The sequence below is a fragment of the Somniosus microcephalus genome, chromosome 27, assembly GCF_052327205.1.
Source record: "Somniosus microcephalus isolate GS21.2 chromosome 27, FLI_Smic_1.0, whole genome shotgun sequence".
In the NCBI taxonomy this organism is placed as follows: Eukaryota; Metazoa; Chordata; class Chondrichthyes; order Squaliformes; family Somniosidae; genus Somniosus; species Somniosus microcephalus.
The window spans coordinates 36,597,038-36,615,438 of record NC_141013.1 but is presented as its reverse complement, the minus strand read 5'-3'; the positions used below and the strand labels follow the sequence as shown (position 1 = coordinate 36,615,438).

General features: G+C 45.0%; 1 protein-coding gene across 5 annotated transcripts in view; it reads right to left on the bottom strand.

Annotated features, from left to right (window-relative positions):
* sh3gl3a (SH3-domain GRB2-like 3a) overlaps nucleotides 1–18,401 on the bottom strand; it is a 156,987-nt gene that overhangs the window by 2,338 nt on the left and 136,248 nt on the right. For 3 of the 5 annotated variants that reach the window (XM_085968849.1, XM_085968850.1, XM_085968851.1), the window contains exons 4-9: nucleotides 17,476–17,619; nucleotides 15,207–15,340; nucleotides 11,985–12,143; nucleotides 10,199–10,302; nucleotides 1,352–1,479; nucleotides 721–774 (exon numbers count right to left, since the gene is read on the bottom strand). In XM_085968849.1, coding sequence (XP_085824975.1) covers nucleotides 721–774; nucleotides 1,352–1,479; nucleotides 10,199–10,302; nucleotides 11,985–12,143; nucleotides 15,207–15,340; nucleotides 17,476–17,619 — 723 coding nt within the window. Of the gene's footprint in view, nucleotides 1–5; nucleotides 24–720; nucleotides 775–1,351; nucleotides 1,480–10,198; nucleotides 10,303–11,984; nucleotides 12,144–15,206; nucleotides 15,341–17,475; nucleotides 17,620–18,401 lie in introns of those variants that run through there. The other 2 variants (XM_085968853.1, XM_085968852.1) reach the window with 2 other exon arrangements.

Sequence of the window (18,401 nt, the reverse complement as noted above, 5' to 3'; positions counted from 1 at the left end):
GGATGTAATGGGGAACAGCAATTCTGTATTACATCACGTTGTATAAGAAATTAGAGTCATTAAACAGGCTACATTCAGCCAATAACTAACATTTAAATATACAAGGTAGTTCACTGCAAAGCATAAAAATCATTCCTTTTTGGGGGAAAAAAGGCTCAGAAAACACATGAAATAAGATGCGCCTTGTTCCTGTTTCTAACATTTTCCCAAGACACTCCTTCATTGTGAGCTGGCACACACCAAAAAACATCTCCAGTTTCTCTCAAAATTCCTGGCATTTTAAATAAAAAAAGTCAAGTGTTGTACCAATATTTCCAAATCCAAATACTAATTACTTAGGACAGCAGTAACCAAACACAGTGTCGTGCAAATAACCTGCAACAGTAAGAGCAAATTGAGACGGGTAATATGCCCCAACTGAAGTTCATTCACCTTCAGAAATTATGAGAATGGACTTTAGAATATAATAAAAATTAAGCACATTAGTTTAGGATTTAAAAAAAAAAAATTCCTTGGGACACTACCAGGAAAAGTTAGTTAGTCCGTCCTAAAACAGATAAGCAAGAACACATTCTATTTGCTATCACAGGGCTGATAGTGCATTAGTGATTAGTAATTAATCCAAAAACAGAGACACATTTTGGGGGAAAGTGATAGTGATCTTCAAACATGCAAAAATAGGGGTGCATCTCACACACATCAGCTTCAGAAACTACTCACAGGGTGAACATGTCTGCTTTGACCTGTGAAGGAACCTGAATGGGGAAGGTTTGGCTAAACGGTGACAGAAAGGGAAATGACGGATTAGGCATGCAGGGTGGTTCCAGTGCTATGAGAGCCAACAGATATAAACCACTCATTTTAGCAAATTAAATAATTGTACAGTCAGGTTCAAAACAGAAATTATAGTAATATTGCCATTAAAATTCAGTAAACTGAATAATAGTTATGTAGGATATCAAGCATTCAAAGGACCTAGGAAGGATTTATAGGAACAACACACAAAGGTAATGCTGGAAATACTCTTGTGATCGAGTAATATACACTTTATACGCTTATTGTGTGTTTCTATCCACCTCGAACTCTTGCAGTGTGGTAATCTGGTAATAAAGCATGTGTACGATCACCAAAGCACTTCATAAGAACATAAGAATTAGGAGCAGGAGTCAGCCATTCGGCCCCTCGAGCCTGCTCCGCCATTCAATAAGATCGTGGCTGATCTTCGACCTCAACTCCACTTTCCTGCCCGATCCCCATATCCCTTGATTCCCCCTAAAGTCCAAAAATCTATTGATCTCAGTCTTGAGATAGAAACTTCAATCTTCAAATATCCACAAGTAAATATTCCTACCAGATGACTTGAATGACGAACTGTATGAAAGACCATTGTGCTGCTGGTTATCATTAGGCTCAAAAGATGGAGCGACCACAGGCTTTGGCTTGAAGTCCCGCTTCGGACGGCTAGAGGCTGAACTTATCCTTTTGAGAAAAAGACACAAAGATGAAAAATGTTTAGAGAAAACAAAAATGGTATATAATTAATATAATGATTGTAACAGAGGGAGTCATTTTCCTTCGCGGGGGGGGGGAGCCTTTGCCCGCTGAGAGCGTCTATTGGAAATTCCATCATATGCTGTACATGACTTCCGACTATTAGGAACATAGGAAACAGAAGGAGGCCATTCAGCACCTCGAGCCTGCTCCAACATTCAGTTAGATCATGGCGGATCTGCACCTCACCTCCAATGACCTGCCTTAGCTCCATATATCTTGATACCCTTACCTAACGAAAATCCATCCATCGCAGTCTTGAGAGCTCCAATTGTTTCAGCATCCACAGCCTTTTGGGGGGAGGGAGAGAGTTCCAGATTTCTACCACCTTTGCATGAAGAAGTGCTTCCTGATTTCCCTCCTGAAATGGCCTGGGTCTGATTTTAATATTATGCCCCCTCACTCGTGATTCCCTCACCAGAGTAAATAATTTCTCCGTATCCACCCTATCCAATCCTGTTAACATTTTAACACGCCTTAGTCAGATCACCCCTCAATCTTCTCTACCCAAGGGAACACAAACCAAGTCTATGAAGCCTGTCATCGTACTTTAACCCTCTAATCCCCCAGTAGCTTTCAGGTGACTCTGCGCTGCACCCCATCCAAAGCCAATATATCCTTCCTGAGGTGTGATGCCCAAAACTGAAAGCAGTTACTCCAGATGGGGTCTGACCAAGGCTCTCTATCTCAAATTTTAAATGGTCAGAACATTGTGCAGTGTGCTGGAATTTCTGATCTGCATGTGATGAAATATGCCATTCATCAGGCACTCTGTATTCTCTGTGTTTGATTGTGCCTGTGACAAGCAGGGGAGTTTAGTTTCAGTTTCATTTCCTTACCTGTATTGTATTGTGTGTAGGGCTCCGCCCATACCTGGCCCCTACTTAAGCAGGCCCCAGCGTGTCTCACAGGCAGTACAGCAGATCTCTGGATGAGAGACACTTCTCCACTGTGTATTACTTTCTGAGTTAATAAAAGCCTTGCTTTGCTCCGTTAACGTTGAGTCTCGGATTCATTGAGGTACATCACTGCAGCCTGTGGGCAGGCTCCAGTAACTTTGTGGATGTCACACATTTGCCTGGCACAGACGTCCACATGTTGGAATCACCCACACCAGCAACATAAACCATCCAATCAATGACTACTTCCTTCTTTTCATCATCAGCACCATTGCTGCATGTCCAATCAACCCTGACCACACACTCTGCTACCTCCATTCTATCTCACACATCTGGCTGTGATTGTAAAGTGAGAGAAATAAATTATTTAATTACATAGCTCCATATTTTTACAATCATCATAATCATACTGATAAACACACCTGAGTGAAAACCTTTGTGACTATTTGTGTGGGATCTTTCTTTTCCGGGTGCTTCTACGTGGTGCTACCCCTGTGGCTGCAGCAGAGGTAGAGGGTACCTCCTCACCTCCCTGCTGCAACTGCTTAGACGCCTTTGGCGGTCGTCCTCTGGGTTTTGGGGTCTGTCAGGGCCCTGCCAAAGTCTGCTCCTCCTGCGACTGTGCAGGGGCAGACTCGGCCATCACTGTCTGGGGAGGCATCTGCAGCTCTGACCGAGGGGCTGGCAAACGGGTGGAAGTTTGAGCGCTTGGAGCCCCCACTTGCATGTCCGGTCCCACCATCATCCCTTTCATGGGACACCCGCACTTCCCTGCTAGCAAGAAGCTGGAGAGCACCTTGCTGCACTTCAGTGCAGACATTAGGGCCCATGTTTATACTGACATCCCTCCTAGAAAGGACGTCTATGAGCCTCTGGTTTCTCTCCTCCATGGATGCCCATCTATCCTCCATAGATGCCCATCTATTTAGAAGAGAAACCATGTCATCATGGTGCTAGTAAGAGTACAGAGCCACGTGCTAGTAAGAGTACAGAGAACAGGATAGTTAGGCTAAATACGTGGCTTGAGCAGTGGTGTAAGAGGGAGGGTTTTAAATTTTTGAGGCATTGGAACCAGTTTTGTGGTAGGTGTGACCTATACAAAAGGGACGGTCTACACCTGTGCAGAGATGGAACTGATGTTCTCGGGGTAATTTTTGATAAAGCAGTTCGGGAGCATTTAAACTAGTATGGCAGGGGGCTAGAAACCTATGTAGTGAAATAGAGGAAAGTGAAAGGCAGACAGAAATAAATGGTAAAAGGGTGAGGAACAAAAAACAAAGGGCCAAACTAATTCATAAAAAATGTGAGCATAAAAAAAGCCTGAGGGTTTTATACCTTAATGCGAGAAGCATCAGGAACAAGGTAGATGAATTAGCTGTGGAAATAGAGGTTAATAATTATGATCTAATTGGGATTACGGAAACATGGTTGCAGGGTGAGCAGGGCTGGGAGCTTAACATACAGGGGTATTCAGTATTTAGGAAGGATCGACAAAAAAGAAAGGGAGGAGGGGTAGCATTGCTAGTAAAAGAGGGGATAAATGCAATTGAAAGGAAGGATATTAACTCAGTTAATACAGAATCTATATGGGTGGAGCTAAGAAATAGCGAGGGGCGAAAAACATTAATAGGAGTGGTATATAGGCCTCCAAATAGTAAAATAGAGGTTAGGGAGGGCATCACGAGGGAAATTAGAGAAGCGTGCAATAAGAGCACAGCTGTCATCATAGGTGACTTTAACTTACATATAGATTGGACTAGCCTAATCAGTAAAAATAATGAGGAGGAGGAATTCCTTGAGTGTTTAAGGGATGGTTATCTGGATCAATATGTCGAGGAACCAACTCGGGAACAGGCTATATTGGACTGGGTACTGTGCAATGAGAAGGGACTAATCAGTAATCTTGTTGTACGGGGACCCTTGGGTCAGAGCGATCATAACATGATCGATTTCTCACTCGAAATGGAGAGCGAAGAAATTGACTCAGAGACTAAGGTCCTGAATTTAAACAAGGGGAATTATGATGCCATGAGACGGGAACTGAGTAGGTCTGATTGGACAACGTTCCTGAGAGGACTGGAGGTAGATAAACAATGGCAAACATTTAAAGATAGAATGACAAAATTGCAAAAATTGTTTATACCAATCTGGCATAAAAGGAAATCTAAAAAGGTGACTCAACCGTGGATAACAGGGGAAATTAGAGACAGCATAAAATCCAAAGATAGGGCGTATAAAATAGCCAAAAAAAGCGCCAGAGCGGAAGATTGGGAACAGTTTAAGATAGAGCAAAGGAGGGCAAAGGGCATGATCAAGAGGGGCAAAATAGCTTACGAAAACAAGCTGGCGGAAAATATAAAAACTAACTCCAAAAGCTTTTATAAATATATCAAAAGGAAAAGACTGGTGAAAACCAAAGTTGGTCCATTGCAGTCAGATACGGGGGAATATATAATGGGAAATAAGGAAATGGCAGATCAACTAAATGCATACTTTGGGTCAGTCTTTACGAAGGAAGACACAAAAAACCTCCCTGGGATATCGGGAAAAATAGGGACATTGGCAAAGGAGGAACTGACGCAAATCAATATCTCTAAGGATATGGTGTTAAGGAAGCTAAAGGGATTGAAGGTGGACAAATCCCCAGGGCCTGATAACATGCATCCTAGGGTACTGAAGGAGGTGGCCCTAGAGATAGCGGATGCACTAAGGATGATTTTTCAGAATTCATTAGACTCGGGAACAGTGCCGATGGATTGGAGGGTAGCTAACGTTACCCCACTATTCAAAAAGGGGGGTAGGGAAAAAGCAGGTAATTACAGACCTGTAAGCCTTACATCAGTTGTGGGCAAAATGCTGGAGTCCATCATTAAGGATGAAATAGCGGAGCACTTAGCAAATGGGGACAGGATAGGACAGAGTCAACATGGATTTACAAAGGGTAAATCGTGCTTGACTAATCTATTGGAATTTTTTGAGGGAGTAACTGGTAGAATAGATGGGGGAGAGCCAGTAGATGTGGTGTACCTGGACTTCCAAAAGGCCTTCGATAAGGTCCCACATAAAAGATTAGCATGGAAAATTGAGGCTCATGGGATAAAGGGGAAAGTTTTGGCGTGGATAGGGAACTGGCTGTCAGATAGAAAACAGAGAGTTGGAATAAACGGCTCATTTTCTGAATGGCAGGCAGTAACAAGTGGGGTACCACAGGGATCTGTCCTGGGCCCCCAGCTGTTCACAATTTACATTAATGACCTGGATCAGGGAGTCGGATGCAGCATTTCCAAATTTGCAGACGACACTAAACTAGGAGGGGGGGTGGGCTCAGAGGAAGAGACCAGGAAGCTCCAGAGCGATTTGGACAGACTGGGCGATTGGGCGGATAAATGGCAGATGCACTATAATGTGGACAAGTGCGAAGTTATCCACCTTGGGTGCAGGAACGGGAGGGCAAATTATTATTTAAATGGCAATAGATTGGGAGAGGGGGAAGTACAGAGAGACCTGGGTGTTCTTGTACACCAGTCACTGAAGGCGAGCATGCAGGTGCAACAGGCGGTCAAGAAGGCAAACGGTATGCTGGCCTTCATAGCAAAAGGGTTAGAATACAGGAACAGGGATACCTTGCTGCAGCTGTACAGGGCACTGGTGAGACCACACCTCGAGTACTGTGTACAGTTTTGGTCGCCTCATCTGAGGAAGGATGTTCTTGCCATGGAGGGGGTGCAGCGGCGATTCACCAGGCTGATACCAGGAATGGCGGGAATGACCTATGAGGAGAGACTATGTAGTTTAGGGATGTACACACTGGAGTTTAGAAGATTGAGAGGGGACCTCATAGAAGTGTATAAAATTCTGACAGGTCTAGACAGACTGGATGCAGAAGGAATGTTTCCCTTGGCGGGTGAAAACAGAACTAGAGGACATAATTTAAGGATAAGGGCTAAACCATTTAGGACAGAGATGAGGGGGAATTTCTTCACTCAGAGAGTGGTGAACCTGTGGAACTCATTGCCACAGAGGGCAGTGTACGCCAGCTCATTAAATATATTTAAGAGGGAATTAGATATATTTCTACGGGCAAAAGGGGTTAAGGGTTACGGAGAGAAGGCGGGGACGGGATACTGAATTAAAGGATCAGCCATGATCTCATTAAATGGCGGAGCAGGCACGAAGGGCCGAATGGCCTACTCCTGCTCCTATCTTCTATGTATCTATGTATCTATGTATCATTATACGGGCGCTGTGATTCCTCCATGCAGGTGGCCATCCTATCCATCGAGGAAGCTATAGATGCCAGTGACTGCGCCACGGTACTACTCTTGTTGGAGATGGATTCCTCCATTCTCTGCGCATGCGCAAAACCAGTCAGAGCCTCCTGAACTTGTTCCTGCACCTCCAGGATCGCCCTCTTCTTGGATGGCCCCCGAGGCTCAGCGTCTGCATGCAGCTGAGCAGAGCTAGGAGACGCCTGTGCCCTCCGACGAGGAGCTTCCACTGCTGTCACTGTCTCCACCATCTGCTCTTGCTCACTTGTGATCTGTGAGACACCAGGTGACAACACTACTCTAGCTCGCGACGGCCCCACCGAGGTGTGCGTATCTGCGCTGGTGCTGGCTTGCGTTCTGTGAGGTGATGCTGTGCCCTCAGCGGCAGGAGGCTCCTCTGAGGAGTCTTGTTCCTCTTGCTCTTGGACAGTGCAGGGGTGGGGGAGCTCCTGATGGGCCTGTTGGAGAGTAAAGACATGATTTAAATATATGACAGCTTAAGTGCAGACACATACCATTATACACATCATCGCCATTAATTTTCTGATCACATAACACCCCATATGAGTGACTGATGAAAGGCATATAACTGTATGGATAATAATTCTGTCACCAGCTTCTTCTATTGAGCCCCTCTCTCCGTCCCCCACTTCTGGAACCTCCACCACACCAGCAATATCGAGTGCTGCCTCCTCTGCGCCTGACAAAAGAAAGATGGACTGAGGGCCTCCTCCCGTTCTCTCCCTTTCCTTGTGGGCAATCCTTTCCTGCAAGGAGGCAAAGAAGGGAAGGTCTAAAGAGACGGATGGAATGACCGTCATTAATGGACTGGCATACAGCTTCACAGGGAGACTTTGATGGAGTGGCTAGACGAAACCAAGTTGTCTCCTTTTGTGCTGTTACTTGCTTTCATTGCACAACGATGATGCTGAGTGTGAGGGGTGGAATTTAAGATGGGGGCCTTATAATGTAAATAGAGAGAGACGGAGGGATGAAGGTCTAAGGGATCTGGGGCTGAGTCACTTTGCGCAGGATAATGGTTGGCAATGCACAGTGGTGGGGATGTGATGACAGGTACAGCATCATCAAGGTAAGTGTAGGTTTATACTTACTTTTCCTGATCTTAGAAGATCATTAAACCTTTCCCAGGTGTGAAACATTACTGAATTCGCCGTTATCTCTTCGGCTATATTGAGCCACGCTGATTTAGTCTGTTGGGGAGGCCTCTTCCAGCCATCCACAGGGAAGAGAACCTCCCTACGTGCCCTCACTCCCTCAACAAGATGCTGGAGGCACTCATCGTTGAAACGAGGTGCAGATCTCTGCCTTTCAGATCTCATGGTACAGACCTCCACTCACTAACACAAGCTTCACCAAAGAAAATCCAACGGTCAGCAAAGGGGGCCATGGCCCCTTTAAATGCACCGGTAAGAAGCGCATCGCCCAGTGACGTCACCGGACCCGCTCCCATTAATTGGAACGGGAAACGCGCAGGGTGGGCCTTAATGGTAAGATCTTATTTTTGGCCGGGATCACCGCAGGAGCGGGTTCATCAGCCGCCGCCGCCGCCATCTCCCGCCTTCACCCCGCCCAGGTTGGGGAAATCGCGGCCCATTGATGTATATTTTCCTCTGTGTGTAAAGGTGAAGAAAAATTCTACCACTAAACTAAAGACAGTTTTGTAAAATATTTTTCTTTAACTTTACACTTGGGGGGGAAAATGCACCTTTCAGCATTTGCTCAAAATATTGTTTAATTTTCCACAGTCACCTTCATGTTGAATAAAGAAATGTTTGCACTACAGTGACTTTCGCGCCATCTTACCCTCGTATTCTGTGCAGCAGTGGTAAAGCGTCCCATTCAACATTATTAAAGCCAGAGGACATTTTGATTATGAGGCATGTTGGCAATAGTGCTGCAGAAGCACATTTTCCAGGTGCGGGATTGCCAAATTCCTTCCGGTTGCACACATGCAGGTAAATTTTTATACATTTTTAGACCCTTTTTAAGTCTGGAAGCCAGGCTGTTTGAGCTATCGGCTCTGCCACGGTTCCCACTAGTACTGCTCCATGATCAGCTGACCGCAAGCTTCTTTTTTTCTTCCAAGGCAGGACTGGCCCCGCTCATCACAGAATCACAGAAACCCCAGTGCAGATAGAGGCCATTTCGGCCCATCGAGCCTGCACCGACACATATCCCACCCGATCCCCGTAACCCCTACACCAACACATATCCCACCCTATCCCTGTAACCCCACGTATTTAATCCCCCTAACACTAAGGGTCAATTTATCATAGCCAATCAACCTAACCCGCACATCTTTGGACTGTGGGAGGAAACCGGAGCACCCGGAGAAAACCCACGCAAACACGGGGAGAATGTGCAAACTCCACACAGACAGTCGCCCGAGGCCGGATTCGAACCCGGGTCTCTGGTGCTGTGAGGCAACAGTGCTAACCACAATGCCACCGTGCTCTTAAGTCTTCAGAGCACAGGGCTTAGTACATACATGCATCATCTGGCACTAATGGGCATTAGTCCAGAAATTACGTCATTCAAATGCTTAGCACAACTGTTTGAAACTCCTGTCTCTACTATTTTAGTGGGGATGTCAACCCACTTAAAATAAAAAGGATTAACTTTCACCAAAATTGTGAGAGAGGAACTTCAGACCACTGCATTCGATGTTGTATTCTAGTATCCTATGGCCTAATTGCAGGGCTCATGTCCACTGAGGAGAATGAAGTTCAAATGGGGATCCAGATTTGGAATTGAAGTCATCGCTTCTTAAAGGAGGTCTAGTCCTCCGTTGGTATTGCTAACTAGGCTGCTATGTCTACAATATCTTGTTTCATATGTGGAGCTAGAGGTTTACGCACAAGGATGCCTTTTCTCTTCGAACAAAATAATGCCTGTTTGGTGGGAGGAGAGAGGAGGTTTAGAAGAGGCTGTGATCAAAGTTATTAGCTACAAATTCAAGATGGTACAAGTGGAAGCAGGTAGAGAGATGTTTTCTGTTGGAAGGAAAGACTCCTTTCCTTTTTCATTATTGAGATATTGAGGTTGAATGAAGTTATTGGCAAATTGAGGCAAAAAAAGACATAAGCAAGCATTAAAAGTAAAATCAGTGACCTGTGCTCCTAGTGGAAGACTGCATTGGAAGGAAGCATGAATCAGAGATAGGGCTATGAAAATGTTGGTCAGATTCTCCAACCCACATTTCCGTCGAATACAACATCCTGCTGGGAGCATGATAGCGCTGATTTGATTACTATTAGCAGTTGTCTATGGGCTATTAAATCCCACCAAATATCACAAAAGGTGAAAATCATCTCGACCCTCTATCACGTTCAGAACTTTTGCTCTTTGCGTTCCGTTCTTCCTGCCCAATTTTGAAATGACAAAGAATCACACTGTCCTCTGCCTCAACCCCATATCCTTTGACGAAGGATTAGTAACATACATGGTTCACAATTTCACCTGTGCTGTAGTGTGCGATGAAGCTCCTCCAGAATTGTAGTGGATTCTTTATGATAGCTCAATGCTGCCTCCACTAGAGCTAACAGTTGGCTTATTTGCTCTACCTACAGGAAAGAGGAAACTTCTTTAGCAAGATAAGACGACTGGTTTTGAAAATTATCCAAAGCAAGTTTGTGATTACTTTTGGGAGGGGCATAAGAAATAAGAAGTTGACAAGAGGTTTAATTCCATGAAGCTTTAGTCACAGCATTTATTGTGCTAACCAGGAGTTTCGGTTTACTCGGCCGGGCAAGTGTTAATTTTTCAACCTGCAGTTAAATCACACTACACTTTTTCGGCCAAACTACCTGCATATCGCTCACCTGCTAATGAAACTTTCTCATAACAGAGACATTATCCAATTTTTCTTGTTCTATGTAAGCTGAAATTTAAAACGGTTAAAAAACAAGTCTTTTAAACGACGATCTTCTCAGAAACTAATGTACTTCAAAAATATCAGATTAAATGCTGGGCTGTAAATTTTTCAAATTCTATACGATACTCAATCTTTAATTCAAGATGATGTTTAGGAGTCATAGCAAGTCATGTTGTGCAGATAATACTTTTTAGTAATTTTACCCATACATAGCAGCTTGTACAAAATTCTGCATCAGCTTTTATTGAGGTGTGATTACAATTCTGTGTTTTTATACATTCCACCCCTGTTTAGCACTTTGTGAATTAATGCAATTAATTGATGAAGCTTGTTATCAAATAGCACAAATATCAACTATAATTCTGCAACAGCTAAAACTCTGTAAAGTGGTCCCAACCAAACCTAGTGCAATAGTAAAGGGAAAGCAATGGGAAGGAATGAACTTGCATTTATATAGCGCCTTTCCCGACCTCAGGACTTCCTAAAATGCTTTATAGCCAATGAATCGCTTTTTTTTGAAGTGTCGTCACTGTTGTCTTGTAGGGAAACATGGAAACCATTTAGCGCACAGCAAGGTCCCACAAACAACAATGAACTAAATGGCCAGATCATGCGTTTTAGGGCCAATCGCCGGGAAAATGCCCCTGCTCTTCTTCGAAATAGTGCCATGGGATCTTTTACGTTCATCTGAGGCGTCAGTTGGGGCTTCAGTTTAACGTTTGTTCTGAAGGAATGGCACCGCCGACAGCGCTCCCTCAGCACTGCACTGAAGTGTCAGCCTAGATTATGTGCTCAAGTCTCTGGAGTGGGACTTGAACCCACAACCTTCTGACTCGGAGGCGAGAGTGCTACCCACTGAGCCAAGGCTGACAACTTGCTGCCAGCGAGGAATGCAGATTTCTCAGCTCATAGCATGGTCTCAAGTGATTCTGGAGCAGATCTGTGGCCAGTTCGAAGTCACAATGTTTGCTATGTAATGATTTAGGGTTAGGATGCATGGGCAGGCTCCACCTCGGTTACTGTATTGGAGCAGACTCGAAGGGAGAAAGAACCAACTCAACGGCCTCCATGCTGGTAAGAAACGTGACTTTTTAATTAAAATGTCAGTCAAAATTCCCCATAGCCTAATATTTTCTCCTGTAAAAGGGGTAGTACTCTGAATAACCATTCCCCCCCCAGCCCGCAACGCTAGATCTTTCTCCCCTTTAATTATATACCAGCACACTTTATTAAACATATTTAAGATTAATGAACTGAATCATACTTGGGTGCAGTTTACGAGGTTTTATGGGCAGCTGGTTTTAGTTAGTTGTAAAAGGTTCATTGTAAACACGAGGGGTTTCTGTTAATGTGCATGTTTTGTAAACTTACATCGTTTTCCAAAAAGTTGAACATACTGATCTCAGCGAGCTCTTTGGACTCTTCAAATTTGTCTACAGCTTGTCTTATCTCTTCATCGGGGATCTTACCGTGCCGCTTCTTTTTGTAATCATAATCTAGACGCCGACCTTCCAACTTTTTTAAATGATGCTGATAAAAATAAGAAAACATCATGAGTCCCCCACGTGTCAAGGAATATGTACGTTTGAAACATCTCAACTTGTTGACTCCCTCCATTAGGGGGATCGGAAAGGAATTCTCCAGAGCAATTTTTCCCTTATTGGTCCTGGGTTTTTTCCTGTTTTTCAGCCTCTCCCAGGAGATTACAGGGCTGCGGGGGGCTTGGTGGGCACGAGCGGGTAGGAAGAGGAGGGAGGGAGAAAGTGATTAGTCACAATACTCTGCCCATCATGGTGTGGGGCAAGCTTTGATGGGTCAGCTGGTCTTGTCCTGCCCATCAATTTTGCATGTTTCATGTCCCATGAGACTTCCTTCATCAATTGAAATACGATAAATTGCCACTGATACTGCATGGGTTTCAGGGCCAGTTTTTAGTCTCCGCTACATTTCAGAAACAAGTACAGATGTGGCATAATGAAGGGTGGCATTCGACTTAGCTAAGTCCTGGCTACGTTCTGAGCATTCTGCATGCTGTTGGATTTTCCATCTTGGCTGGGGGTCCCATCCGAAATGAGGGGGCTTCATAAACATATTGAGGTGGAAGTGACATCAAGTAGACGACAATGGGATTTAATGCTGTTTCTACCAGGCTTACATCAGTTCCTTATCATGCCCGATGCAAGGCTGCCAGTCTGGGTTCAAAACATTTAAAAGGCCCTATTGCTTTCAACAGGTGCGTTGGGAACGTTGCATTGTTTGGCTTCTGGATAGCTTATTGTAACTTTTCTTTGCACTGTGTGGTCATCAGAAAGACCGGTGCAGAAGTGTGCCATCTTTTGCAAGCACCTGTGGCCACAATGCAGTATAGGATTGGTTCAGCCAGTGGCAGCACTGGTTAGCCGTAGCACTCACTCCTGTCTTCACTTGCTTGCAGGCCTGCTGTGAAGCTGACCCATGTGGATGGTGCCATGGAATAGCAAACAGGACTACCTCCTACATAACTACCGCAATCACCTCTACTTCAGCACCCATCAAACCAGGGTTGGGTGCTGATCTGCTCTGTCACTTGCCTCTAAGATGCATGTCTGCATGGACGGTTTCCTCGCCCTTCATTTTTGCCTTCTCTTTGCATTCTTCCCTTCCAGCCTTGGTAAAGGCTGCCCATGGGTTAAAGAAGCGCGCTGCGCCTTTCCAAAGGCTTTCATAAGTTTTGCCTCCCTCTTCTGACACGCCCCTTTAATTGTCCTCATCCCTTTAAATTTCATTTGTGGGTAATTTTCCACTAGTGTGCTCCATGCACCGATTCAAATCTGCACCTGGACCTATGCATAACTATGATATTGAACTGATTCCAGAAAACATAGATACATAGAAGATAGGAGCAGGAGTAGGCCATTCGGCCCCTCGAGCCTGCTCCGCCATTCAATGAGATCATGGCTGATCATCCAAATTCAGTACCCTGTCCCAGCACAGTACAGGAAAATCTCGATTTACCTGCACCTAAATAACCGGAAATCTCTGTTAACCGGCAAAATTCAGGAGTAGGTTCAGGTAACTTTTACTTCATATTAGTGGCCGTTCCGGGATCTGTGGCCATGTAACCGGGGTTCCTGCACCTGTTGCTATGCAACAGGGACGCCTGGATCTGTGGCCGTGTACAGGGCTCTCGTACATTTTACTATACCTCTCTGTAATCCGGACTTTTTGGATAAACCAGCACCACGCCGGTCCCGGATAAAAAAAAGAGTTTCCTGTACTAATGGCTCATTACCTCCTGGCGAGATCTGCACCCATTCTTAACCACTTACACCAGTTGAAGAAATTCTGCCCCTGTGAGCAATGAAGATGAATGATGTGTTCTGACCACCGCACCAGCTGCTGGTGATGGCTTGTTTTCTTTAGATTATAAATAAATTGAAGAAAATCAATTTTACTGGGCCCCCAATGAGGTAAATATACACCATAACACAGGAAGTGCGGGGCTTATTCGGTTGATTGTCTGTTTACAGTCTCATTGCAAATGATTTTTTTCCGCCATTCTGAGTATTTATATTTCAGCATAGAAATGTAGAAAACACAAGGCTGGGAAAAAAAGGTCCATCCTAGTCCATCTTCCTGCTGCTCCAGCAGTTGTATCTGTTGACTCAGGTTCTTTTAATTAAGCTTAAGTGCAATAAATTCTCAGAGACCCCGCTATTGACAGGGGCAGGTTTCAAAAGCGGGTGGTGGGCAGGAGTTTCGGACCCCACGTCAGGGCATTTGACCTCCACAGCATGCGTCTTATTTCTTCTGCAAGATTTACCCCCACTCGGAAGTCAGCCTGACTGACGGGTTTGGCTCCCAGTTGGGCGGGGAGATCTCCAGAGCAAGCCGCAGGAGCAGGTAAGGAACCTGGGGGTCAAACACCTCCCCCCACCACCCACCGCTTATGAAACCCGCCACCCTCAGTATCAGGCATCTCTCGGAGGTCCGATCCCGGCGGGCTTTGGATGGGGGGTGGGGGGGATGGGTCCGATGTCTGGGAAGAAGGTAAGCTTGGAGGGCTGGGGGGGAAGCACTCCTGCTTCTCTTGGCCCACAAGCAGTGCTGTAAAGGCACTTTACCCGTTCCCCAAAGCTGTCCTCGCCTCCCTTGAGCTGCCGGGTTTCCCGGGCCTCCGGCCAGGGTTAAATCTGCAAGACAGGTTAAACGTGAGGCTCCCAGCCTCATTATAATATGCTCGCCCCACCCCCCGCCCCCATCCCAACTCTGTTAAACCCGGAAGTGGACGGGTTGGGGTTGGATTTGAGATTTAAAACATTTTTTACATCTCACCCGGCCCCAACCCACCCGTTTTTGGTGGTTAAAATTACCTCCTTAAACTGAGACAATAACTTATTAAACAAAGGCACAGTGCAGTAGCTAACTGATGGAAGCAGCCTAAACTCGCTATAAAAACAAACAGCACTCCTGATGGATCAGAAGAACCACAACAATTTATGATGTTACCATCATTCACAGTTTTGATAATTAAATCAAATACTATTTAAAATTAACCATTTTAAAAGAGACTTTCGCACAATACAAATTGTGTTCACAAAGACAGGTACTCACCCCAATCTCTTTTAAGTCTTTTTCTTGTAAAATTTGCAATGGATCAATAAAGTTCTGTTTTACATCAATATCAAGGGAATCCTTTACTTCTGCCATTTGTTTCAGAGCTTCACCAACATCGACCAAAGCAGGGCCTATGAAAATCAGACAGAAAACCATGAAATAGAAACAACATTCAAAACCTACAGAAGGGAATGTCTAGAGGAACGTTCAAATTCAATCATTTTATGTGACTAATACTCAGCTTTGATAAATAGTCAGAAAAGCATCTTTATTGTACAAGCGAAGAACTACCTCGACTGAATCACAATTGGACAAATACCGATTTTAAAAATGGTTTTGAAACAATTTATTTCTATTTCAAAAAAAATTCTAATTGAGTAAACTAATTGGGGGGAATTTTTCGGAGGGGTCAGCGGGCGCGTTTGGTGGCGGGTCAGGTGGAAAAAATTTTTTGACAGTGGGTAGGGACTCCGCCACCACTCTAGTTTCCCAGATATCGGGCCTACCATCGCTGAATAGACCCGACACCAAGTGGCGGGGGAGGCAATTTAGATGATTAAGAGCTTGTTATCAGGCACTTAAAAACTATTTTAAGCTCAGCTTTAGATTTTAAGAGTTCGCCCACAGCTTCCCCGCTGCTCAGGATCGCGTCAGGTAAGCAGGTGGGGAGTTGTGTCAGCACGGGATGATTTCTTAACTTGACAGCTGCAAATGGTCTATAAAAGCTCCCAGCTCACAGCTGTTCACTTTCCAATGTCAGAAGCTGTTGCTTACTGCATTTGGAAGACAGATTGAGCTTTATGCAGCTTGTATGTGTTTGGAGCAAACTCTGTATCAAGTGTCACCTCATAGGAACAACCTCGCTCACCATTGACAGATCGCTTCTGTCATCTCAACTTCACCTGTCATCTATTCCATCAGCATGGGTGCACTTTATACTCTCTCATCAGAATCCCACCACTATCAGCCCCAACACCAGCAGCACCAGGCACATCAGCAGCAGCACCAACAACACCACCAACCTTCTCCGCAATCACCTGATGCTGCTCAGGACAGAGGACATCAGCACCCGAGCACATTGCTGCCCGGGACACCAGGGATGGCCTCACCATGGCCAGATTTACTTCACTTGACGCTGTACACCATGGCTGCCACATGATGCGCCAGGTTGGCATCACCCCACACCGACACCATAAAGCATCCCTACAATGCCCACGCTATTCCTTTCACACTCATCACCATTGTGGGGGGCATGTCTCACCATTCACTGCATCTCACTAAGGCACTTCCAAAGGTGCACACAAATCTGTCCAAGAATGCAATGTGTTCAAAATAAAGGGTTCAATGTTTGACACCACATTAACAGAAACTTCACATGAACATTGCATAAAACACCCAAGTTCCTACCCTTGTGTGTTGTTAGTTGGTATGATTGCACTAGGATGAGGGTGAGTGTGAGGGGTGGCTAGTGAGATGGGGAAGTGATTATGTAGATAGAGAGGGATGGGTGGAGGTGCAAGGTAAGTTGGTGTGAGTAAGGATGTGCAGGAGTAGGGTAGAGAAGGCAGAGTGATGGAGATGTGATGAGTGGCAGGGTAGGATGAGGTTAAGTGTGGCTTTGCAGTAACATTTCGTGATGTACTGAGATCATTGAAAGGTTTGTGTCACTGCAGCCTGGTCCTCCTGACCACATCTCTGCTTGTGCCCTCTTGTGTAATGTGCAACCAGGCTGCGTTAGTCTCCTGAGGAGGTCTCTTCCACCCATGGGAAGGGAAGAGGACCTCCCTGCGTGCTGTGACTCCCTCTAAGGGAGTCATGGGAGAGCCTGGGTGCAGCCCTGCACCTCTGTGCAGTGCTCGTCAGTGTTTGCAGCACCTCAATGCTGTAGAACACCGACAGCACAACTGTCAAAATAAATTTGCGCATGGTCCCTTTAAGGAAACCGGCTGATGACGCATCATCAAATGATGCCATCAGACCCGCTTCCTTCAGTTGGCTGGGAAACGCACTGGGCGGGGCTTAACAAGCCCAATCAGCGTAAGATCACTTTGGACAGCGGGCTGGAGCCAACAGCGGGGTCGCACCCCGCCACCGACCCGCCGAGGTTGGGGAAATCGCGGCCATTGTATTCATTCTGTTCACAACCCCACCAAAAATGAAATGCAAGATATCTTGATAAAACTTTGTCACGTTAACAAGTTACCAGAACAAATAATTACATGAATAGAAATCCGCATATTACTCAGAATGTCGCCAATTAACCCACCAAAATTGGAATCATCACCGAGGTCCTTTCCATTTCGCAGCATGCATTCACCCAACAGGCCTTCGGGCTGAGGGTAACCCGTTGTCTTCACTTGTCCTCGGATCTTTGACATGGTGTTCAGCATACCTAACTTGGCTCTGTAGGCTTCAAAATGACATTAATCATTTAAAAGGCATTAATGCAGCCTGTAACTTTCAAAGCGAAGATGCCAAATTATAGTAGAATTTCTTCAGAGAAGTCCGCAATTATCCTGGGGGCTTTCAGATGCTTTTATTTTGCGTAATAATCAAGTCACCAATACATAATTTTCTGACTTGGCACTACTGGCAGGGAGCTTTTGCCCGCTGGCTACGCAGGCACGATTTTCTGACCAGTTTAAAATTAAAGGTCGGAAAACTGTGCAGCGTGTGACTGAATTTCTGATATGTTCTGCAGGAAGGGAGGGCTCCCCACCAGCTAACGGTTGGAGAGTTAGCTGTAAAAGTGCAATAAGTGTATGCGCTTACCAGAAGCAAACTGAAAAAAAAAAAATTGGTGTGCGCTTATTCTAAATCTAAAGAAATCCAATTCTTAGTTTCTTATCGGAGGACGGCAGAAATTGGTTATTAAATGCATGGGGGTAATTTTAACTTTGGGCTATATTGAGTTATCCGCCCATTGTACACCAGATCCGATTGTGCTTTGCATCGAAGTTAATTAAAGGGAAAATGGGCGGGTAGTTCGATATCACCTGTTTTGCACTATTGCCCAAGGTTAAAATCATCCCCCATGATTTCTTCAAACTCACATTGTTAGGGAAAACAAGCTCAAATATAACTCAATATAATATAATAGCATGTTCGCTGAATTAAAACATTCAATTACATGAACATCTTTCAATTGCCTTGAGTATGTTACTTGCATACTGTAAGAAACATGAAGGCGCA